We start from the raw sequence: 25,923 nt of genomic DNA on the forward strand, positions 1-25,923 counted from the left end.
ATTGCAAAATATGGAAATTACCTTGTTTTTCCATTGCTGGCGTAAATTGTTCTTAGGTCTGTTGCCAGAAGGAAAACAAAAGTTGCATTAATAGTCACTTGAATGAAATATTTTGTAATACAGTACAAGGAAATAAGTTCTTAGTCAGTGGACTTTTTGAGACAAACAACAAATATTCAAGGCTTTGTTTTAAGTAATGTTATTATCCTTATTGATTAAAAGAACTTACATGTTAGTATGAAAATTTCAAGCTTGATTTTGATACTAAGGAACAAAATTGATAGCCTACTCGATATCGATTCTGATACTACGATGATAATAATAAAATACTCTTTCTTTAAATAATAGAATGTGATTTTCAACCTTCAATGGTAGTACTTTGTTTTATATCACCATGTGGCCTTATATCTGTGTAATCCCTCAGTCGTCCAGGTATGTTCCATAGCGCTCCATGGACTAGTCTATGTGGTTGATTAGTATTTGATTTTTGATACTTTTGACGACCCTACATCTTTGTATAAAGTATTGGATTATTCAAGCACGCAGTGTATGTGCAAATGTTAGTACTGAAACAAAAGCATTCATCAGAACATTTTGTATCAAGTAAAATCAATATTACTAATTCATTAAAATGTTGTCAGCCACCTGTCTTGTTGGAAATGTTATTGCATTGCCGGGCATGTTCCACAGTATGACATTAAGGCTTTAACTTTCTAAAACGTTAACAATGTTGTTTTTTTAACTCAGGGCAAAACAGGACACAGGGCGGGGCATCAGGTGTAAATAAAGTGTGAGTCAAAAGCAAACAAATAGCATGTATTTTTTCCAGTTTCAATTTCAAATCACAATGTCACTCCTCTTGTAAATTTCTCAAAACAGACATAAGTCAAAAGTGTGTCATTGTTGTTATAAATCAATCTGGAATATTGGAGTTTCCTTATCTCACAATCACTGCAAAAGGACTTGTAAGTTGACATGTCTCCTGATAAGATTCTTTTGGAAATTTTCTAGTCTTGTTTCCTTTGAAGTGAAAGTAGCTGGAGCCAAATCGTTTTATTTGTGTTTATTGTTGGACCTTGTACCAAAGCATTCCTGATCATTGACCTAATGTTGCAGCGCTTCCCGTAAGAGTAAAAGTTGCGCCACCATTTATTTGAAAAGGAACAAAAACAGCAGGCAAATGAATGGACAGGAATGTGATAGGGATATTTTGTTTCATGAATCAGCGTTAAGCTTACAGTAGTTAAAGATGTTTTGGAGTTTTGGTCAGGCTCTGGTGAGGTCATATACAGTCACATTCCAGTCATTGTTTAAAGTGGGATGTGTTTGGTCTTTCACACTTGTCCTTTTTAGGTCTTCTTGCTACATTGTTTGTTCTTACTTTGTTTTTGAAATTCCTTAGCTCAGGTTAGCATCAACTTTGGCATCAGAAATATGTGATCAGTGATAGTATGAGAAACGATAGGCTATTCTCTTATGTGCATGAAAATAAACAGGGCAAAGATGTAGCACTAGGATAGCAACTTAAAATATATTATTGCACATCACACGTGTTTGTTTTATGATGCGGATGTGGTTGCGCAAAGTGTGTTTGCAAACCTTGTGTGAAATGTGTTGTTTTTTGCTAAATAATGTCACAAGGGGCAGGCAGTGCAGTTGTAAAGACTTTTGAACGACTTTTCCAAGATTCTCCACAAACTTAACTAACGGCCAGAGACGCACTGAAAGCTCAAAATTAACTGAACAACTTTATTGATATTTATTGCAGCACTATTTAAAAATTCAGATGTACTTATGTAGGATGCAATTTATATATATGTTTGATCACATCCGACAATAAATTAGGCCTGTTTGTATATTTTATTTTAGCAGTTTTACATTAGATCGGGAGTGTCCAAACTATGGCCTGGGGGCCAAATGCAGCCCTCAGACCAATTTTTATTGGCCCTCAGACCTACAAGTGAACTGGCCCAATTGATCATAATCAGTACTTTTTATGGCAAATTTGAGTAATTCTACCAATCTAACCTAAATAACATCACATTTCATTGTCATACAGACCTAATATTAATATTTCAAGCCTTATTTAAAGTATGAAGTCAAAACTATTAAATACACAAATATTATTTAACCATTGTATTAAACCACTGGCCCTCCGTGTCGAATATTTTTCAAGATACGGCCCTCGGTGAAAAGAGTTTGGGCACGCCTGCATTAGATTATTTACATAAACACTAGAACCAATATGGCCGACAGTGGCGTATAGGTCACATGTCTGGCTGATATATTTTTACTATAGATAATTGGCTTTCATTTGGTTGGATATTCTTAGTAGTAGTAGTTTGTGTTTTAAAAATAAAAATACATATAGCTAAGCCTGTCACGATAACACATTTTGAAGCATGTTATATTACTACAAAGAAATACTGAGATAATCGATAATATTGAAGCTGCTTAATGCCACTGACACAAAGCAGGGTAATCCTAGTTATTTTCAATAGACAGTATCATCAAAAGGCCTGAGCTGCAGCAAATTAATAGCAGAATGAACCAATAATTAGCCATAGAAGTTACTTATTCAGTTCTTTACAGCTTAAATCCTAGCACCAAATATAAAAATGGCAAAAATCCCCACTATTGTTAAAATTTTTTTTACACACAATAAATATTAAGCCCTAAAAATATATCTTTCATACGCTGAACAGTAAGTTGATATAGTGATCATTGTACTTATTACATGATGCTTTGGTTGGGGCCAGGTGTCACAGGGTCCCTCATGATTCAATACAATACACAATACATCTCACATCCCTTGTCTGGGTCCCTGGTCTGTTAATTTTGACATTGATGCAATAAATTAAATCGTGGTAGGAGTGGTCATCGTTATTGTAGAGTTGTGAAAGTGGAATCTAATAATACAGTATTCAGTGCAGTATAGTACAATACAAACTATTTGCTGAAATAATTAGATTATGTTTCCTGGATAAAGCTAGGACAAACAACAGAGAGAGACAGAAGGCTCCTTCAGCTCCGCTCGCATAGAGACAGATACAGGTCTGCGTTCATACCATACTCTACCCACACTCAACCCACTCTTATGTAATAACCCTATGTCATGTCAAATCACTATCTCATCTTTGTACTGTTTCTCTTACTCCATCTCTTGTATAGAGCCTATTTATTTACTATATTTTTACTTACAAATTGTGTACAGTGGTCCTGATTGGCTAAGGGACTGTAGACCAATCGCCTCCATGTCCTCCGTGTCTCCTGTCCAGTACAGAATGTGTTCAGACAAATTTACATAAATGTTGGATCGCAGTGTGACTCTGAAGTGCTGTATGTTTGCAAGTTTTTTCCCCGACAAAACCCACAATGTCAATGAAACGTTCTGCACCGACAAAGACGCCCACGAAGGTTTGAACTTTCGAGTGTTTAAGCAAGCGAGAAAAGTGTATAAAGTGTGTGGTGAGGGGGCGGATTTCACCTATTGCGGGTTATTTTTGTATCGTATTTGACACCGGTCTCTTTTATATTATACTGTAAGGTGTCAAGCTACTGTGTCCAATTATTATTTATGGATCAATACGTCTACAGATAGATTCATTAAAAGCCGTGGATATTATGTCTGCAATAACAAACCAAGCCTTTTACCAGTAATATTTAGGTTTTTATTTTGCATCATTTTGTCTTGCAGCTTTTTGTAAACCACCAACCGTTTCTCTGAAGCAGTCATCAGGTCAGACGAGGACATCATACAGTAGTAAACAGGTGGAGAGCAGGTTGAGCAGGCAGGTTTGGAATGGCACGCACAATGTTTTTTATCCCATTAGAGCTACTGACTGAAAACACTGATTGTAATGCATTATGTTGTATTGCCTGCTGTTACTGATCCATTACCAAGCGCACAGGAAATCAGATGATCCAAAAATAAACCACATTTCCTTATCTGAATTTGAATATAGAAAACGTGTTGAATGAAATGCTACCTGTTGAAAATAAAGTGTTGGAAGGCACATGGTTCTTTCCTACCAGTAAGGAATCGTTATGCCTGAAATTCCTGAATATTGTTGCTAAATTTGTTTATGCAGCCGTAGTGTAGAGTAGGGTTGTCATAAGTACTGAAAATCAGGCACTAATCTATATTAATATCATTTGAGCATACATACTCATACATACTACTGCGAAAAATCACACAATGGGACAAAATTTGAGCTTTTCAGAGCAGTTTTAGAGTCATTTTGAGCTTTATCAAAACGAATATAAGACCTCATGCTACCATAAAGAAACTACTAGTATTTTGTATTTGTTGTTTTTTACATTTTTTATCTTTGTTGTTGTATCGTAATCTGTATCAAGTACTGAGTGAATTCCATAGTATTGAAATCGAGTTTGAAATTTTTGCATCGTGACAAGACTAGTCTAGAGAATAGGACCCTTTTCCAGGTTTTCCAGAGTACCTAGCTGGAGGTGTAGCCTATTGTGCATGTTATGGGAAAACCTCAGTGAGTACCCAAAATGAAACCCATCCAGCTAAGGCAAGAAAATGATAACGTCCATGGTGTATACTAGTGTAAATGTGACTTTTTTAGTATCAATACCGGCTCAAATGAGTATGTAGTTTTGATACTAGTTTTATTACTAATTAGTGTCTGATTTTCGCTACTTTTGACAACCCTCCTCCACACAGAAATGTCCCTTACAACCTGGGAGTTGAACCTAGGATCAAAAACACTAAGCTAAAACATAGTCTATTTAGTTTTTTATAGCAGACACAAGCTGTGGCTGAACTCGGTCTGCTCTGGTGGACATGTGAGACGCTTTGGTGTTGCTAAGTGAAGTGTCAAGAGAATTTGATTTGTTTACAGCCTATTGAACCTTGACCTCTGCATGGGGTCAGAGTTCAAGTTGTGAGGTCAGGACTGCAGCTTCCTTTAAAGGAGTCGACTTGGTAAATAGAGACAGAGAGATAGAAAGAACACAGAACAAAAGATCTATTGCAAATTCCTCACACGATGAACCTAATGATCAGGCTTAGAGTTGTCAAAAACAGCATTGAACACGTCCTGAATAGTTTTAGAATGAGCTTGTGCTGTATTAGAACAAGAATAAGACACAGACTAGTGTACACCCATGGACCACTATGGAACCTACTGGACGACTGAGGGATTACACAGATATAAGGACACATGGGGATATTAAAGAAAGAAAATTGCATTCTATTGTCTAAAGATAGTGTTTTTTAACGATCATTGTCTTATCGGAATTAGGAATTAAGTATTGAGTCCAGTCCTTAGTATTGTGACAACACAAATCTGACCTAAAATGTATTATTGTTATTGTAATAGTTTTGATCATTTAAAAATAACAGTTCATGTGTTATGTGTCATCGTCTGATTAAGTCTTCATTGACTCATATTTAACAGTTGAGTTTGAGCAGATGCTACACACAACCATCAGGCACAGTTTACATACAAAAAAGGTTATTTACAAAAAAATACATATAAATCACAATCAGAATAAAGAACTATCAGGTCTGTGGAGAGGCGAGCCCGCTCACACTAAGAATGCTTGTTTTTAAGGTAATTTTGAACTAGATAAAACCACTTTTGATAAATGCAAGACGGATAAATTTAATGTCACAGTGTTGAAAAAGCAATATTTCTACAAGTTACATAGTGCACCTTTTGCCATGCCCCTGATTGTGTCTTGAGTCAATTTTTAGGTCCTAATTTTTGAGTGAAAACACCTTTAATGAAGACATATTGTGCTTGTGTCTGCTATATAGTTATAATCTGTGACACCTGTGGATCTTTGTGATATAATTTGGAACTTTTAAATTTAAATCTATATCGATCTTGGTCAGAAAGGTCACACTAGCAAGCAGCTGATTGTTGTACCAAAATAACTACGCAACGCTGCCGAATCTGACGCATATCATTGATTAAGAAAATAAAATGTAGCAAGAAGAAAGTCCAGAACAGTTACGTGAACCGGTGAGTTGATCAGAGCAATGACGTTTTGAATACAGGAGAATAAAGATTACTCAAACATGCAGGAATCACTCTAAATACAACTTCGATTGGGTGAATAAGAAGGAAACAACTATAACATGGTTTAAAGTAGTCTAGTCAGAAATTTTTACATAATAGGTTTGCTTAAGTAATATGTATTTAGCAGCAGGTATAAGTATTGTTTGCACTACATGAACTCAATTAATGAAATAATCCAATAACTAATGTCTGGACTTTTCTTCCTGTCCAGACTTCATTTGAACAGGAAGAAACAGCATCGTTCGCCCACTGCTCTGAAGTACTACTTGACATTTACTCATTGATTTCTGCACATTGCCACAATCCGCTTTGATTTTTTGTGATTTCAAAGAGAATATCCAAAACCTAATCAAAGGTCCATTTCATTTTCACATGATTCTACCACCTCAGAAGTGCGCTGGATAATAGGCTCTGTGCTGTCCTCTGGTTTACGCACATGCTCTGACTAATTCTATTTCCTCTGCTTCAGGCAAACAAACTGGCTTTTATGACCAGAGTTGTTGTTTTTTTTCCTTTTTCGTTCTCGTGCAGTGGAGTGACGTACAGGGGGCTTATCTGAGGGCCCATCCATCCTGGCTCTGTGTGTGTGTGTCTGCAGCTGGAGAGGGGAGGGGCCCGTGCATGGTGAGAGAGAGGAGGCAATGGACAATGCACTGAAAAAGTCCCAGTCCCACAGAGGCACATATGCAGCCAGAGAAAACAATGCTATACAGGCAGAGGTGGTATAGTAACCAAAAAATGAACTCAAGTAAGAGAAAAGTTATGTAAAAAATTAAAATCAAATCGATAAAAATAATATTATTCAAGTAGTGGTCCAAGAAATTACTCAAGTGTTTGGGAAAAGTATGACTCAAGTAAAAGTAAAAGTCTGGTGTCCAAAAACTCCTCTGAAAAGTACCATTTCTTACTCAAGTACATGTAACTGAGTACTACCCAACTCTGTGTACCCGCTCACATCTGAACTAACTAACCCTGCACAAAATATCACAATCGAAACCCAATTTACGCTAGTGCAATTATCAAATCACAAAGGGTGCAGTTGTTTAGATAGTAGAACATCCTAGGCAAATATTTATAGAAGAAAAACTTGTTGTATGTTCTGTAAGACATGTGTTAGTTTATCAGTTCAGGTTTCATTCTGTTCATAAATGTTTGGAGTTGTTTACAATATGCACTCAGAACAAAACTGTATAGGCCTGGAACTAGCAAAAAAGTACTTATTCAGATACAGTAGTTCAGATTTTACATTGAGTAACTTTTTCCTCAAGCGTGTTGTAATTCAAGCCTTTTTTGTGTCGCCAAGTGCAATAAAACAACATAAACACATAAAATAACCAACTAACTAAATAAGCAATTATCATTCTTAACCTTCTGTACAGTGCGGTTTTAATAAAAATGTCTATAAGATATTTTCCGCCCATTGTTCAGAAAAGTATTCAAATTCAAGGTTAGATAAAAACAGACGCAAACTTTTAATCGCTTTTTAATGAGTTTCACGCACTTGGGTGACTATTATTACTACTATTAGTACTAATAGTTATTATGGCCTATATTCAGGTGTGTGCGATGATCAAACAAGCAAAACAACCTGTTATAATGACGCATTTAACGTCAGTGGCTTAATTAACTTGGAGACAGTGTTTACATTAGTGTATTGTTTGTTGTTAGCATTTAGCTCATTCTTTGATCTAGCTGCTTGTGCATTTCCAGCCTTGATAAACGTATTAATAGTAAAATATAGAGCATTTACTTTTTAGCTTATTTTATTCATTTATAGTCATTATTACATGGACATTGTAGAGTGCACAATATTCACTCCTTTCCACTTTTCAGAACAAAACCCCATTGAAGACCCTGCACCACAGTTTACCCTGCCACTGCTGAGCGAGCATCTGGAGTCATGGAGACCGTCTGTAGTTGTTTATTGTTTGGTATTCATTATAACAACTTGAGCATATTCATGTTTGCTAAAAAAAAAAAAAGGGCCAATAGTTAAATATAAAGCATGTCATTTTTATTTTATTCTAATGATTTAAGTGCACGATCCACAAAATGCATTCCTTTCCACTTTTCAGAACAAAACCCCATTGAAGTGACATTAGCTGCACCACCCTTCACACTTTACCCTGGGTGCTACCTCTGGCACTGGTGAGCTAGCGCAGCCGTAGCGTGGAGCCAAGGAGACTGACTTTATTTGTTTATTGTTCCGTGCAGGCGACAGTGAGGCTCAGAGATGGTCGGTCATTGTTGCCTCCTCCCGCCCTGTGTGAATGGGGCTTTCACAGCACACACATGCCACGCACAATAGACCAGAGTTTGATGGGGTTTTTTTCGGGTTGGCAGCGGAAGATTTTGGCTCTGATCCAAAGTCGACCTACACAGCTGCAGTGTCTGCCCCAGCTCAACTCTGCAGACTCGGGTTTTCCAACACATATATCATCAAATACATATAGGTTTTACCACCCACTACTACAGGCTGCAATGGGAAAGTTTCATGCTAAAAGTGCACGGACGTACAATGCATAATAGACTCTTTGAGCTTTTAATAACATAGAAAGAGACTTATTTTAATTAGCAGATGAACTTTTAAGACCTTGTTCAAATGCATTCCCATATTAAACTCACTCACTGTTGAATTTTGAGTGATTCATGCATGTTTGAGTACTATTTATGCTTCAGTCCTACAATCAAGGCCTCACTATTTAAGATTCTTGTGTTCACGTTCACCTACTCCCCGTTGACATATGACATTTAGAGTGACGTTAAGGGACGGCCAGAAATAAACTCTGCAGTTTTCAACCCACAAGTCAGTGGAGTTTCTTGTATTAAGTTGTTTTAGATCAATATTAAGATTTAAAATGATATGAAAATACTAAGGGTCATAGATTATAACTAAATAGGCCTACCATAAAAAGTACAGTATGTCTTATTTCAGTTCCTGCTTGGCATAGGCTCTGAAATAATAACAACAAACAATAACACCTCACGCGATTATTCATTCACTCCACATTGTAGACGGAAGTAAGGCTGCCAGTCTGTGCCATCAGCCCCTCCAACCACCACAAATCACTCACGCAAAAAAACACTTTCGTACTAAGCAAGGTGAGTGAAGTGGCTTTCCCAAGGACAGAAAGACAGTTCTTGGTCTGAGCGGGGATCAATCTGCCCCAAATCTGGTTTTCTAAGTAATTTCTCTGTCTTTGAAACTGTTTTGTTTGACTTATCTCCGCCCATTGTTCCTATCCCCACCCACTTCAGGATGCGGTGACCAGCCAGGAGCTCTCTAAATCCAGTCTATTTTCATTTATACAGTTTTTTTTTTTTACGGTTAAAAAACCTCCAACCCTTCCACTTACTGTTTAAAATATGACGTGAAAACATCTTAGTGGTATTTTTGTGTATTCCCCATGACAAAGATGCACATTCTCACACATATGACTTTTTAAAGGAATTTGTTCGTGCAGACTTGGTTCACTCGCATTCATTTTATTTATTCTGGACAAGTGCATTTTTTTGCAATCCCTTTTGGGTTTTTTAATTAGGGGATAAGAGGTCGATGACAATTTGATGACAACTGATGAGGACATTTAATTGTAGTACCTTCTATTACGGTGTGGCCTTATATCTGTGTAGTCCAGGTAGGTTCCATAGTGGTCCATGTACGTATACTAGTTTATGTGTCTTATACTTATACTTGTACTTATACCTTCACAGCTCATGATTATTCTAAAAGCTATTCAGGAAAAATTCATTTCTGCCCTTTTTTAGCATCGATACTAGTATCTAGTATCTAGCTTCGATATTAGTTTCAGCATCGATTAGTGAAAGCCTGATTTTGTGACTTTACTCTTAAACCTTATGTTGCGTCACAAACATTGAGGTGAACTTGCTTATCAGTAAGAATGCGACACATGCTTATTTTAAGATGTCTACAGTGCAACCTGCTACTTCAGTTACATGTTACGGGTATTCATCTTTCGGTCTTGTAATACATCTTTTCAGTGACTGCAAGCATCTTTTTAGTAACGTTTTCTACCTTCCTGTAAACAGTTAACAGTATATCCATTGATGACCTTGTACGGACAGTATGTAAATTCTGTTTAAGCCCGTATAGGACCAGCGTTCTATAGATAGTACCTTTCTCTGAGTATAAGTCCTACTTAACAGCAACAAAACAGACTTCATCATCATCGGTCCACACAACATCGCCAAATCCTCACAACACTTCACCCTCCACTTTGACAACACCACACTCTCTCCATCCTCACTCATCCGTAACCTCGGTGTGCTCCTCGACCCCACTCTTTCATTTGAACCCCACGTCAAGCACATAACCCGGACTGCATTCTTTCACCTCAAAAACATAGCCCGTCTCCGCCCATCACTCACCTTCTCTGCCGCTGAAACTCTCATCCACGCATTCATTACATCCAGAATCGACTACTGCAATAGCATCCTCTACGGTACACCATCCAAAACCCTCAACAGACTACAGTACATTCAGAACTCCGCTGCCCGCCTCCTCACCCACACCCGCTCACGTGAACACATCACTCCTGTCCTCCACAAGCTCCACTGGCTCCCCGTCCCTCAGCGCATCCACTTCAAAATCCTTCTTATCACATTCAAAGCTCTCCACAACCTGGCCCCTCCTTACCTCACAGACCTGCTCCACCGCCACACTCCATCTCGCTCCCTCCGCTCCTCCAGCGCCAACCTCCTGTCCCTGCCCTGTAGGACCAAGCTCCGAACCTGGGGGGACAGAGCCTTCTCCATCGCTGCCCCCACCCTCTGGAACTCACTACCTAAACCCCTCCGTGACTGCTCTGACCTCCCCACCTTCAAGAAAGAACTCAAAACTCACCTGTTCAAAATCGCTTTTAATTCTTGATTTTATGTTGTAAATTTTTGTGATATTTTATTATTGTATCTACTGTGAAGCGACTTTGAGTGTCCTGAAAAGCGCTATATAAATATAATTTATTATTATTATTTATTATTTGCATAAGTCTTTTGTAACGTAACACACACACAAACACATGTGCCTGCTGTCTGTAATTTTCATTCATCTAATCAGATAAACTTCTTTCAACTCTACCTGGTCTGCAACCGCTTCTTTCACAATTATAATTAGTATCTGATGTACAATAGTTTTGAGAATCCTCCTTGTTACACAGTGTGCCCTATTATAACAGCTCCACTACTCTGAAGCAAAAATAGGACTATTCCAAACGTCATAGTAAATCCACGAACACTCCCATGCAAATTATTATTATCATTACTATCCATGACTACAAAAATCATAACATCATTTCCAAGAGCTTGCATGGTCGGCTTTCTCATTTCCAGCAATGTTTCTATTCTCCCTTTGTTCATTCAGTTCCACAATAGCCCCCTCCTCTCCCCGATGACCAGAAGGGGGTGTGTACAAAAGGGTGTCACCTCTGTGCCGCTCCGTAGACGTCATTGGGCCCTTGTTATCAGCCCCGGGGCCAGTTTGTCTTGTGCAAAGCTCTGATAATGAGTTTTTACTGTGGAAAGAGGAAAGTTCAGACCCTCTCTTGGACAACACCCAGCTGGCAGTGCAAAAAGACACAGTGAGGACAGACAGAAGTGACAACAAAACCAGAGCTATTTTTAGAGCGGTTAGTCATGAGAATGGGGCGGTGTTAAAGAGGTGCAGGGACAAAGCCTAAGTGCTGGTCAATAGAAGGATTATTGGTAGACCAGCAGACAAATTTGGATTAATGTGTTTTTGTGTTCTCGTTTGCAAAATAAATGAACCACCCAGTATTTCAAAACAAAAACATTTATGACAGCTGAGTGCCATTTTTCAAGCCTCCCAAATGCTTTGTAATTACTGTACATAAAGTATCAAAAATGCTTCTTAAATTAGTAATAATAGTAATTCACAGTTGGATATTTGGAGCAAACCAGTTCTCTATTATTGCATTTAAAATTACTTAAATTGAATGATCTTGTCCTATATTGCACCATTGTATAACGCAAACAATAATGCACTGCCTGGAAACTGTGAAGAAACTGTGTAGACATAGAGAAGGAAGGTGTCAAATGAGAGGAGTGGACCATTTTAAAGTAAACACCATCCAAACTACAAGGAAATGTTTCTGTGTCTCTGTGTGTGGGGTATTGAACTGCAGTTGTGCTGTTTGTCTTGGATATGTACATTTGAATCTTTGTGGATATTAATATTATGAGATTTGTGTGACTTTGTAATGCAAGTCCTGGAAGAATACTATAAATGCATTTGACTTGCATAACACGGGGGTGGGAATAAATAAGTATTGCTTCATCCCACGCCATTTCGAGCAAAGAGACATTAGTCCAAAGAGATTTTGTATATCTGATACAGTCTAAGTGTATTCATGCATTTTTTTTCCTTTCTTGGACAAGTTTAAAAAAGTATTGTAGATCAAAGCTCGAAATAAACAAATCATCATCATCAAGTGAACACATTACTATTTTTCATTCTCAGTAAATGGACAGGCCTCATGTGAAAGAACCTCAGAACCTCCAGAGTTGACTCACTGATAATTTCAGCCCTGGAATTGACCATTTCTACTGAACTAAAGGTAAAAGGTAGATGTAAACTTGAAAATTATCCCTTCATGACATCACAAGTTGGAACAGTGCTGTAGACAAACTAATTATAAAGGATTTCTCCAACATGTGGGAATGAAACAAAACACAATGCCAGGAGATAACAGCATTATAATATAGTTTAAAGCTCACAAGAGTGAATTTTGTGTAATATAGGACCTATGAGGTAGCATTATGAACCCAGTAAAAGTAGTGGACCAAGTGCAAAAGCCACACTGCATTAGACAATTACACCTCCACAAATAACTAGACTATTGCTAGTAATACCCTTACTATGCATCCCAAATCCCACACTAGCTATTCCAAGTCCTTACTCATCTGTCTGAATTCTCACCTCAAAAACAACTCTTTGGCAATACAAAACACAATGGAATCCTTCTTCATTCATGTAGTCTGAAACTTAAGCCTGGCACGGCATTAGTCAGGCCTCTTTTAACAACAGCGCATTCACAAGCTATTTCCAACTTATAATTTGTGCTGATTTAGGATTTGGACGCTCTCCCCAAGTCTGGTCTAACGTCTAGACTTCTCCCGATGCAAAACCGCGCCTTGTCCGACCACAAGATCGACGGGATCCTCCAAGTTTCCTTATCCCAAAAGAGCCACTGTACTACAATCTTCCCCGCATAGAAAGAGACTGTATGCCTGCTATGTTAGTTCAGCTATTTTCCATTTGCAAGATTTCCGAGTAAGCTAAAAGCACAATCAGGCCCTGCAGTGTTTTCTGTGGACTGCGTTTCCCAGAATTCAATAGTGCATGGTTAACTTGTTTAAGGTGGAGTAGAGGAGACGTTTATCAGTGTGGCCATACGAGGAGGAGGAGGGTGGTGGTGCGCTAGCTGGCTGGAGATCATGAGGTTTGTTTAGCGTCGCCGTGGTTGCTATGGTAACAATAGGAGTTTATAGTATGGTCAACGTGAGGTAGTTTTTTTTATGGTTGGTGGTTATGATGCCTGCAGGACATGGGTAAACAATTTTGAAAAAGACAAATTAATTCACAGTTGTAGTTTGTAGTTTTTTGTATTTCACATCGTGAGCAATAAAGTGCACTGTGTAATTTTTCTGGAGAAGATCTGTGCTCATTTAATCTGTAATGTTCCACAGTATTGCATTAGACTTATGTATCTTACACATGTCTTACACACTGTATATATAAATGGACATAGCTAACCTGCTAGCCGCTGTGTTCCAAATATGAAAGTGAGCATGTGCACGCTTCCGTCTCCATTGACTCTGGCTTCAATTCACTTTACATTGAAACTGCTGCTTTGAGCCTCGTCATTTTGGTCTTAAAATGTTCATATTAACCCACTCTACATGATCCTGGTTTTTATTTAGCTATTGTGTCCATAAATAAAGATATGAACATTAATAACAGACAAATCAGGTGCCTTTTTTCCCAATGGTCGCTCTGGCTAGCGTTAGCAACAGGTTTACTCCCTTCCCTCTCTCTGCTAAGCCAGTGGTGCGGGAAGGGGCGTTACCTTCAACAGCCTGGCTCCAGACGGCCTTTTTCGTTGCTATGATACTCATGGTCGGAACTCCAAATTCACCCCCTAACCACTAGCCTCGATGAGCTTCGTTTGACCAATTGATTTGGAGCCAAACGCTATAGTTGATGTCACACTCAGTTAGCCCACTTCTTTAGACAGTCTATGATCTTGCATAAATCCTTGACAAAACATGCATTCTTACTGTGGGCGGTGTCACCCCTGCACAGATCTGACCTGTAACTTGACCTGGTGGTGTCATGTGCTTGTCTTCATAGAGAGAGACTATTTGATGCTATGATCCGAAGTTATTCCTCATTTACCTTTTGCATTCCAAACTAATTAACTAGTTATTCACCACAATGAGTTTATAAGTGTTGCTGAACTACTTACTAGCTTGCTAACCATGCATTTCCTGATTATCAGACAGCAAAACGCTTTATAATTAGATGCAGACAGTACACAGCAGCCTTAAGTTGACCTCAAGATCTACTTATACAGAATATGTATATCTGTACTGGGGCAAGAAGAACAGTTTTGCTCAAATACATGGAGAAAAAACTCAGTACAGGTCCTTTAAACTGCACCAATGTGTCATACGGATATTACACAGGAGCTGCGCACATAGTTCAGTCTTCATTGACACTGCATACACCTTTTCCTCTCCTCCTCCTCTTCTCTATCTCCAAGCAAACACAACTCCCTCCCTCCCTATGTCTCACAAAGCAAACATCCACTCTGCTCTTTTCCATGTCTTCTGATGGGAATACAGCCGTTCCCACACAGCCGTCGACCCATAATAAACATATATGGCTTGATGACTTTTCAGAAAGAATAACAGCCAGGGAGATAATCAGTTGTCAATTTGTAGTACTACTGTTGTGATGTATTACAAGCGTATACTCCATCAGCAGGAAAAATGCTGACGCCATGGGAACTACTTATGCATCTGGGAAAATCCTGCTTCGCTTTCGGAGAAAAGTTGTACTTAGAAGAGATTGAGTGTTTGATAACTGTGTTGACTATTGCAATTGCACTTTTTTCTTTGCAATCATTTTATAGATTAGTTAGTCTTTACGTAATAACAATGTACTGAATATGTTTTTCTGCATAAAACATATTAACACGTGCAGAATATTTGAATTTTATTGACATTTTCCCTGCCTTTCTACACATTTTTCGCTGTTTTGGTTCGCTTGGGTGCTTCACCTTTGACTTCCGCACGGATCTGAATGCTGCTCTGTGATTGGTCCACTCGCTACAGCACAAATCACGGGAATCCATCTTGCTGCGGGAGGTTAATGGAAGTCTGTCCACAGTAACAATGCACGTTTTCTCATGACATTTTCTAGTATTTTAACGACACATGCAATTGAGTAAATGCAAAAAGATTTCGTGCAGTACTGTGGAACATTTCAGTCACATGGTGCAGAGCCTTTCAAAGCATTACTGCCTTACGTTTACAATCTTGTGATATTAACTAATGATGCAATAACAATCTTTTTTGAGATATTCTGGGAAACACTGCTCAAAATTTCCAACGTCTGTTAGAAAAAAACGCTGACACCACGGGAACCTCCTGTTCTCTTTTTCACCACAGGGAAAGTCCTCCAGCTCTGAAGGACGAGCTGACGTACACATCGACTATCAGAGTCCGTAAATATACTGATCTACGCTGCGGTGAGGACGGCCATCTTTAACTAGAGTGTATTCAAAGTGTCTAGACTCCCCACACCCCAGTCTGTGCAGAGAGGAGGCGGCAGGAGCCAGGCAGGAGACCAGGAAAACTGTTAGAGCCAATAAAAGCACAAGGTTAAAAGAGGAAAGAGAAGCAGTGAACTCAGATGCCCTGCCTGGATTCTGCAACAGAATCCAGGCAGGGCATCAGCTTTTTCAATCAGTGTTGTTACATCATACAGCAGGAGAGAGGGGTCCGCCACTTTCTTTCCCTCTATTTTAGATTTTATTGCTTTGGCATTACACCCATATCTTGCATTTTTTTCATTTCCTTTATTTCCAACATCCAAAACATGCATTCTTAAGCGATATATAGCTATAACAGTAGTATTGAGATTACTTTATGCCGCTCATGCAATAACTCTAAAGCAGGATAATCCCAGTAAACAATTTTCTGAATGTACAGTACATTTGAAAAACTTGATACACGCCCACTGCTCTGTACTTCATTCTCCAATTTATTCAGTGATACACGTAGGATTCGGCGACATTGCGTGGTTAAAAAGTGAGATTTATCCATCGGAGGTGCTGACAACTTCACAACATTTACGCCAACATCAGTGGACTCGTTTCTTTTGTTAAGTCATTTTAAATGAATATTGTGATTTAAAAGGTCCAGATTATAACATAATGATCCACTGGTGTAATAGATTATTAATATGTCTTTTTTAACAATAAGCGATAAATCATTATAGTAATTATTGTGGTAGGAGATTAATATGTTAAATGCCATACTGTGGGACATTCCAGGCAAAGCAATTGTGTATTTTCATGGAGAAAAGCAGGTGTTGGACCCTGAAGTAGCCACATAACTTTCTCTTTACATTAGTGACTTTTTTGCTTCTAAAAATGTTTCGATCAGTGCATTTAGTTGACGGTTTAGTTGCTTCTATTGACATGAACTATAACGATTATCTATTAACTGCTTCACCTTGTCACTTCTGCTTACACTCCTAACCTTAAATCCATCTAATTCACTCCTGCACTCCCCCCCCCACCCCCCGCCCCTCGCTCACGGCCACACACGCAGTATGCCGCCAGAAGAAGCCGCTCCCTCATATACTTTTTAATGATCGTCTACGGGGCTCCGCGGTCCTCCATAAAGGCCCTGACTCAGATATGCTGCTGCCTGGGCTAATTGACACCACGTGGGGGTAGAGGGAGGAGGCGGAGGGGGCGCTAGGTGGTCCTGGTAGTGGGCTGTGGCGTATGTGTGATCTATGGAGGAGGTCACTGTTGTATTTTTGTTGTATTTTCTTGTAATTTTGCGAGGTTGGTGTGGGCACTGCCTCCCATCGAGACGTAGAGGAGTCTTGTGGGTTGTGCTGGCGTGACTTCAGATGAGAGGAGGTTTAGCTAGCACAAAAAGACAGGGCTATAATAGGACATTAGAAAGCTTGAGTTGGTACGGGAGTTCTATTGGGAAGAGTTGGCACAAGAAAAGAGGAAAGATCAGATTTACTGTGTGCCATATGGAACGCAATGACATGCAGACAGAAACAAGACATGTATTTATTCTATATGTTTATTCTCCATTCTTACTGAGCTACTGCTATCCACGGGTTTCAGAATGATGAGAAATTAGGACAGCTGCCATGGCAATTAACCATTTAAAAACTAAATATTATATCTGAATGGGGAAAAAGTCCTTAAAATGTTGCATATGTAAGTTGCATATTGTCGCAATGTATTCCTTTAATTATAGAAAAGTAATAATAACAAATGGAAACGTAACTGTCCTGGAATACAGTTACTCAAAATTGTAAAAGCCGAAGTTAAATCTGTCAACTGGACAAAGCGTTGTAGCCGTGAAGACATTTTGCTGCTCATCCAAGCCGCTTCTTCAGTTCTAGGATCTGAAAAAGTGGCTTGGATGAGCAGATCTGAAGAAGTGGCTTGGATGAGCAGCAAAATGTCTTCACTCCTGCAACGTTTTGTCCCGGTGACAGATTTAACTTCGGCTTTTACTATGGATCAGACCTGGACGACTGAGGGATGACACAGACATCGAAATTAGTACCTATTTTCGGTGCATTCAGTTACTTCCCAACACTGGTTAAATGTGTTAGGAAACTTTGAGCAGCTGCAGAAAGTTTGAAATTAACAGTAAAAATCTTGCACAGAACCTTCAAGTGTCTTGCTCAAGGGCAGACCATAGTGGATATAACCACCAACTTTTAGGTTATTTTACCATTTGAGCCACTGACGCCTCTGTATGACATATTTCTTTCATTTCTATTCGTGAAAAAGCTCCATTCGCCAACTTTATTTGTGCGGACACTCAAACATGTAGAAAGACCTATAGACTGTTGTTGCAATTTACTTCCATATCATACCTTAAACGGACCCTTTGCCTTTTCAGTACCCGGTGACTTTATGGTTATTACTCAGATTGCCTCTTGCTTCCACCTCGCACTCTCACTTTGGAGGCTAAATCAATTATGTTATTATCTTATGACGGTTTTAATTATAAAAATAAGCACAAAGCTGAGTTAAAGCAATTTCCTCACTTTTCTAACTCCACTCTCATGTCTGACATTTAGACCAGATAATTAGACAGTTTAAGTGCAATAGTCAAGACCCTGATTGCATGAAGTGGGTTTGGCTGTTATAAAAGTGTCTGGGCTTTTTAGCACCTAATTCTTCTCTTATTGTAGCTATATGATGTATATGTCTAACTTAAATACTGTAACCTGTAACATGTAACTGCCCAAAAAAATAGACATTATGCAACATGATTTTAAAAAAAAATAGCAAGAAAAAAGTTTGTGTCAAAATTTGCATGAACTGTCCCTATTGGTGAGGCGGTGTAAATAAGGTCAAAACAGTAGCTTCAAAGTGTGTTAGCTGCGTAGTGAAGGTAATTTGAAAGGTGAACGCATCAAAATGACTGTGGAGAAATAGACTTTAAAAACACTGAGAAGCATTTCTGGGTTACTATGCAAACAAAGCAACTTTCTATTTAAAGTTGAAAGAAAATTATCCATGTTTTGTATTGACCTTCATTTAAAATTCAACGTTGAGTGAGCTAATGCTAAGGGGATGCAATTACAACATGGGTTAAAGCTAATTAAAAGTCAAAACTGCATAATATGTCCCTTTTTAAAAAAAACAAGAAAGCCGTACATAATTTAGCATTGTTCCTTTGCAGTATTTTGTACTACGACCACAGAGCAAGACCTTATTTCATGCCTTTGTCAAATTTACGATCTCATTTATACTCCTACGCAATTCTCCTTTCCATTGTTGAACTTATACCACCTTTGGGCAGTTTGCAAACAAGACCCAACCCCCTGCAACTTCACAGAGCTACGAAGTGACTAAAACCTTATCTCCACTTAGCCCCGCTCTCCCATATATCTCAAAGGTGCTGGACTTTTCCACCATAAATCCCTTTAGTCACTTACCGGGATGAAAAGGTCTTGTGTTTTCTTAGTTGTTTTTTCTTTAAATCTTGTACACACATATGACTCAAGCCTAGATGTCATCCTTCACTTCATTGTACTGCATGGACTTTGATGTGTTTCTTTCATGTTCCAGTAGACTTATCTGCAGCCCCAGTACAGATATATTGTTAAAAAAAAAAAAAAAAAAAACAGCTCTTAGGGGTAAAATGAAACCTTTGTGAGCTGTCGGCAATTACTTACAAAGTGTTTTTATCTTCCCTGAACCAGAAAACTCTATAACTCTATACTATATAAATAGATATTGCTTACTTACTCAGGATGCTAAAATGTGTTAGAATAGACTGGAAGAAGTTTTGACTATTGCAAACAGTTTTTAAGACAGTAAAATCTGTTCTTGCACCATTAAATGTCTTGCTTAAGGGCACACAGGAAGAAGGGAAGTAATAACCATCAAGCTTCAGGTTATTCTACCAAATGAGCTACTACACCTCTGTATTTGGGCTACAATGTTTAATCGACTAAACAGCTCTAAAAAATAATAAAGATCATTTATATCAAAGACAGTAACGTTAGGAATACAAAATATATTTAAAAAGTGACCATATTTTGTCGTGTTTTTGATTGACAGTGTAATTCAAAAGCCTCCATGTGCAAAAGAAATAATCGATTGAGTCAAAAAATGAATTGCCAGTCAACTGCAAAAATATTTGTTTGCTGCAGCCCTACTCTCTGTGATATATAACCTAAAGTAATTACCAGAGGCAGGTAGATTAGCTAAAAACTGTACTCAAGTAAGAGTAACGTTACTTCAAAATAATATTACTCAAGTAGGAGCACAAAGTAGTGGTTCAAGTATTTGGGAAAACTACTACTAAGATTAAGTTAAAGAGTAACTGTTGGGGCGGGTAATGTAATTTGAAGGACAAAACATTAAATAATGCACAAACTCAAAGGATAGACACAAAAAACTAAATTATATCTGAAGGAGCAGTGCAAGAAACACAAATGTTCAAATTGTTTCTTATTGTCAACGTAAAGATTTTGTCACTTGTAGAGTTACTCTCAGTGGGAAGAGTAACTATAACTTTCACTCAAGTAAGACTACTGTTGCTTTAGTAAAAAATACTACTCAAATAGGAGTAAAGGTATGCTGCTAGAAAAGTACAATTTCTTTTAAATAGATGTAAAAGTACCACCCACCTCTGGCATTTACTACAAATGTCCAATCATTTATATAAGTGACAAGTCCACTTATGACTCAAGTCCAATCACTTTGCCTTGTACAGTAAGGACTTTGATGCCTTCTTTCATGTTCCAGTAGACATATCTTCAGCCTTAGTCACATTAATGCTGTTTCCTGAAGACCAGACTAAAGAGGAGTGGAGTTTTTCCTGCTCTCTGCCACTCCTTTCTTCTCATTTCTCTTTGTTGTGAGATCAATCCAAGAAGACGACAACATCCTGCTCAGCATAAGGGGTGCAGACAGAGATGGAAATGCCTCTATTGTAGTCTTGCATGAAGTAGACGCAGCAAAACAAGGTGAATGTGATGTTGCCTTCTAACCATCGAGACCACAGGTTTGAATATCGCAAGTGGCGGATATTGTTGTGGTTGTGTCCCTTGGCAAGACACGTTATACATTTGTTGAGCACTCTATTTGTACGTTTCAGCCATAGATTGTATAAAGAAGGGGACTAAGTGAGTGCGACGTCACCCATAGCGTTCAGCTTCAGTCAAATGAAACTGAGGCTAGCAGTTATAGGGGTCAACTTGGAGCCGGGTTCAATATTTGGAGACTGCAAGTATCATAGCAACCAAAGAGCCAATCCGGAGTGAGGCTGTTGACAATAACACCACTTCCCGCCCACACCGCTGGTTTAGCATCCTTAGCAACGCTGTCAATCAGATCTGTTGCTAACGCTAGTGGGAGCACCGCCTCGGAAAGAAGATGCATGATTTGTCTTTTATTCATGTTTATATCTTGAACCACAGACAATAGCGACACCAGGATCATGTAGAGTGGGTTAATTTGAACATTTTAAGACCAAAATGACGAGACTCACTGCAGCATTTACAGACAGAGGGGCGACAGTTTTTCAGTGTAAAGTGAATTGGAGCCAGAGTCAATGGAGCCAGAAGCGCACCCATGATCACTTTCCATTTGGAACGTGGCAGCTAGCACGTTAGCTTTGACCATTTGCATATACAGTCTATGGTTTCAGCAGCATTTGCCTGTTTAAAAGATATAATTTTATTTAGAATTTTAATCACTATGGCTCTTGCACCTCCCATTATCAATTGTAAACGTGTTGAAGATAGCATAGCACAGCAAGATAGCATCAATACCTTTTAGCAGATACTCCAAAATACATTCCGTTGCCACTCGAAGAAGATATGAACTCAAAAAATGGTACAAACTAGAAGGAATGCAGTTTGAACCCATGGAATTTATCCTACAGATGCTTGTATGCTGTATGCTGCAGGGAAAGCATGTTACAGCACACACAGTTCTGGAGAATTTCACCACAGGCTTATGGGAATATGAGTATGTTTCCTGTTAATATTGTTATTTTAATAGTTGTGTATGTGTGTGTGTTGGTGTAAGTGTGTATGTGCATGTGTTGCTTCATGTGCAGGAACTAAATCGCTGTTTATGAGAAGTGAAAAGCCTGAGGAGTACCAGGAAATAGACAGAGCTAACTTGGGTCCCATTGCTTGATCTATTTCTATGGATTCTGTTAATGGTTGACAGCACTCTTGGTATATTTGCATAACTTTTTTCCAGAAAAGGGGGTTGATTGTCTCAATGGAGATGTTGCAGTGTGTTAAACACGTCTATCTCCATGGAGACAAACAAGTGGCACCACTAGTTACAGGTCAGATCTGTGAAGAGGTGACAAACACACAAGAATGTATGCATCTCAGGTTGTTTTTGAGTGCAACTGCATATTATGGAACTGCAACTGCATATTATGGAACTTTACAGACAAAACAATAGTATTTAGGGTATGGATGTTAAAAGTATTGAAAATTAGATGCAACTTGATACTAAAACAAGTATCAGAACTCAATACTCCTTTGGACACGCATTGATTCTTTCTCTCCTTGTTATATTGTGCCATTTTGAGGACAGCTAATCATTCAAAAGATATATTTAGTTTTGAATTGTTAATTACTATGGCAATGGTGTTAACTTTTCATCATTCTGAACTTCTATTCTCTAACCAATTTGCCTTTATGTGAGTACAGCTGACCGATTCTGTTGTGTTTGTGTTCCAGAGGATGTCTTCAAAGGCCCACAACAACCTGCTCCAAACCAAGAAGATGGTGCACCAGCTCAGGATAGAAGCTAGCATCGAGAGGATAAAGGTAGAGCTCAAGTACATTACCTCAAGTACATTTACTCCATTACACTTAAATTATAAAAATCAGTTCCTTTCTGACATTGAATACCTGTTGTGGTCTTTCTTGTTATGTGGCAAAGTCCGAAACAAAGTAAAATGCTGGTTCAAAAGTACTGATGATTTAAAACCCAGGACTGAGCCTGGACTATGCCAGGACTAAACCATGACCAGGACCAAACAAAGTCCACAGTAGGACTAAACTAGGGTCAAAACCAGGACAAAATCCAGATAAGTGTGATCACAGCCTAATGGTGTAAATGGGAGCTGAATCACTATATGGCACAGTCAGTTTAATTCAATCAATCGTTTGAAGGCGCTGTACCTGATTTTTCTGTCTTAAAAATGTGAAAAACTGAAGTAGTTTGCAGTGGTCCAAACGTGCACTTTTTGTTTTTTGCTTAAACAATATCACACAAAATCACACATTTTACTGAAATACATGTGAAAAATGGGGTGCAGGGTGTTTAAATAACACCCTGCACCCTCATTGACCAAGAAGATTCATGGATGTTTGAGTAATCTTTATTCTCCTGCATTCACCACACCAGACCTCAACATCCCCGACAAACAAAAGCAGTAGATTTTAACCACGATATTCGAGATATTCAAGAACTTTGATGTATTCTACCATAACTATATTGTTGCGAGCAGGCCCGTCCACAGAAATTTGGAGGCCTGGGGGAAGGAGCCTCACGTGGGCCCCCCTGTTCATACCCCAGCATGCGCGACTTCGATGTACCATATTGAAACAGCAAGCAAAACATAAAATATATGTACTGATTAGACTAACCAGAGTTAACTCCCATTGCCTTTTTTTATTATTTATTGATTTTTTTTATGTATATGTTTTTGTAGGTGTCCAAAGCATCAGCAGACCTCATGCACTACTGCACCGAACACGCCCGGCACGACCCACTCCTCATGGGCATCCCTGCCTCAGACAACCCCTTCAAGGACAAAAAGCCATGCACCATATTGTAACGCACGCCCCTTTAGCATTTTAAGTTTTATTTTTCATTTTTGCTTATTAATAATGTTGCGGTATTCTTTTCATCGGCAAGGTGAGGGGTGGGCTTGGATTTTGACCATGCATTCCAATGGTATAGCTATTAAATATTGAAGCAGGTATAGGGTAGTTAGCCATAGGTTGCATTTTAAAATTTTAATGTGGTGGAAAATGACAGAAAACGTGAGCAAAATTGGAATTTTTAAAGAAATATCAAAATAGAAAATTCCAAAAAATGTAGAGACTTGGGTCCACAAATATCTTAAAGTTCCGAATAACATCACAACTTTCTACGTTATTCAATGTTTTTATGTTAAAATTTGGACTCTTTAATGAATAAATAACATATAAACACAACCGATGAGCTTCACTCATTACCAATAAAAAAATAAAAAATAAAATTCAACTTTGACCACTAAACTGTGTGATAATATAAACCTAAAGAATACATTTTTTTCCTAACATTGTATTATGTGGGGCTGTTAGCTTCAAGAAAATTAGCGCTGTCAGTTCAGCACTAAGCTAATTTTATAACCATGCTAAGATAAATGATAAAATCAAGCCTATTCTGACATATCTCGCTTACATAAATAAAAACAGGCCTATTAATAGTGAAACTTTATAATAGTCACATTGCATATTTTGCCATAGTCACCACATTCTCTACTCTCAATCTTCAGACAGTTTTGGTATTAAAACTTTTTGCCAATAAGTTTTATATTTTTCTGATAAAGATCTCAAGTGTTTTAAACTATAACATGTAATTTTAAAACTATGGTACTAGAAAACCAAATGTACGGTTTCATTTGTGATTTTTTGCAAAGTTCTTCTGACATATTTGAATAAAAGTTCAGTGTTATTCAAAATAAAATCCCCCCAGAATTAGCATGAAATTGTACGAGTACATTTTACAGAATTTTTTTTCCATTACATACAGTAATTTGTATGAGTATCTGCAAATATACAACATTTTAGATTTTTTTTTTTTATTGAAATATGAAATCTATATAGGAATTTACTCTGTTTGCGCAAACGTATTCATAATTATTTCTGCAAAGTAATTATTCTACGATTAGTGGGATTTATTTGTGCTTTTCCATGAATGTTAAACTGGAATATTTCTAAGGAATTGTATTAAAGAGGTTTATTGAAATTCCTTTGCTACCTATTTGTACAGGCCAAGTTAATTAGCTCACAGCAATGAATGCACAAAACAGAATTTAAAGTCACAGTATGTAACTTTGTAGGCAAAAATTAGAATAAAATGAAAGCTGCTTATTTTATCTGGGTGTTTATTGCACTAAAAACATGTGCTGACTGTATACATGCTTGCATCTCCACAAACCTGACTCTTACTTTCCCAGGAGGAGGGCTATAATCTTCCCTAGTACGGCATAACATATCTATCTGCTGCATGGAGAATGTTCCAAAATATGGTTTGAACTTTCTGTTTCCATGGAATCATGCAGGTGATATACCGCATACATAAAGTTACATACTGTAGCTTTAACCAGGATTTGGTTTCTATTGACTTTTATTTAAACGTTGCAGTATACATAACCCAATTATTCACAGTTTCAGTGTTGCAATTGAGAATATTTTTACAATACAATCAATAATCTTTATATTGATTGTAAGTATTATCCACAAAGCCAATACTAGAATCACGTGTTTATATAGAGTTTATGACAGCACTGTGACAAATGGGACCAAACCTGACCAATGAACTGCCTTCAGATCATCTCAGCTCTTTCCGCCATCTTTCTATGGTACAAACTGGAGTGTCTTATACAAACTTGGACTTTGCATGTTTAAGTTTAGTCAGTGCTGGTTCAAATGCCAATGAACTGTTGCTTCTGTTTCTTGTGAATTGTCTATCTACATATGATGGTGGGTGGGGTCTACCATTGACAGTAACTAGGGGTGGGTTCAGATAGCAGGGTTATGTGGAACAGGGTGTATGTATACTACAGTAGAATCAAATTTGTCATATCTTGTAGAACTGCTTGCTAACAGGCCCACAGAAATTTGGGGGCCTGGGGCAAGAAGCGTCACATGGGCCCCCCTTCTAATATAAATGAATTATGCGTGCTAATACTGAATACTGTTTACTGTATGTTTTACATTGGTATGGTAAAAATGTTTGATTATAATAGGGCTGCAACAAGTTAATCGATTCATTCCAGCTTATTGATAAAGACTATT

The 25,923-nt window shown here is 38.2% G+C and overlaps 1 protein-coding gene across 3 annotated transcripts in view; it reads left to right on the plus strand.

The window, feature by feature from the left end:
- The window catches only part of gng12a (guanine nucleotide binding protein (G protein), gamma 12a), a 53,311-nt gene that overhangs the window by 26,766 nt on the left and 622 nt on the right, over positions 1–25,923 (plus strand). For 2 of the 3 annotated variants that reach the window (XM_055228659.1, XM_033982507.2), the window contains exons 2-3: positions 22,588–22,677; positions 23,568–25,923. The exon at positions 23,568–25,923 is cut by the window's right edge and continues 622 nt beyond it. In XM_055228659.1, coding sequence (XP_055084634.1) covers positions 22,591–22,677; positions 23,568–23,693 — 213 coding nt within the window. In that variant the 5' untranslated portion in view covers positions 22,588–22,590 and the 3' untranslated portion in view covers positions 23,694–25,923. Of the gene's footprint in view, positions 1–13,485; positions 13,532–22,587; positions 22,678–23,567 lie in introns of those variants that run through there. The other variant, XM_055228660.1, reaches the window with a different exon arrangement.

Source organism: Periophthalmus magnuspinnatus, chromosome 17, assembly GCF_009829125.3.
Source record: "Periophthalmus magnuspinnatus isolate fPerMag1 chromosome 17, fPerMag1.2.pri, whole genome shotgun sequence".
In the NCBI taxonomy this organism is placed as follows: domain Eukaryota; kingdom Metazoa; phylum Chordata; class Actinopteri; order Gobiiformes; family Gobiidae; genus Periophthalmus; species Periophthalmus magnuspinnatus.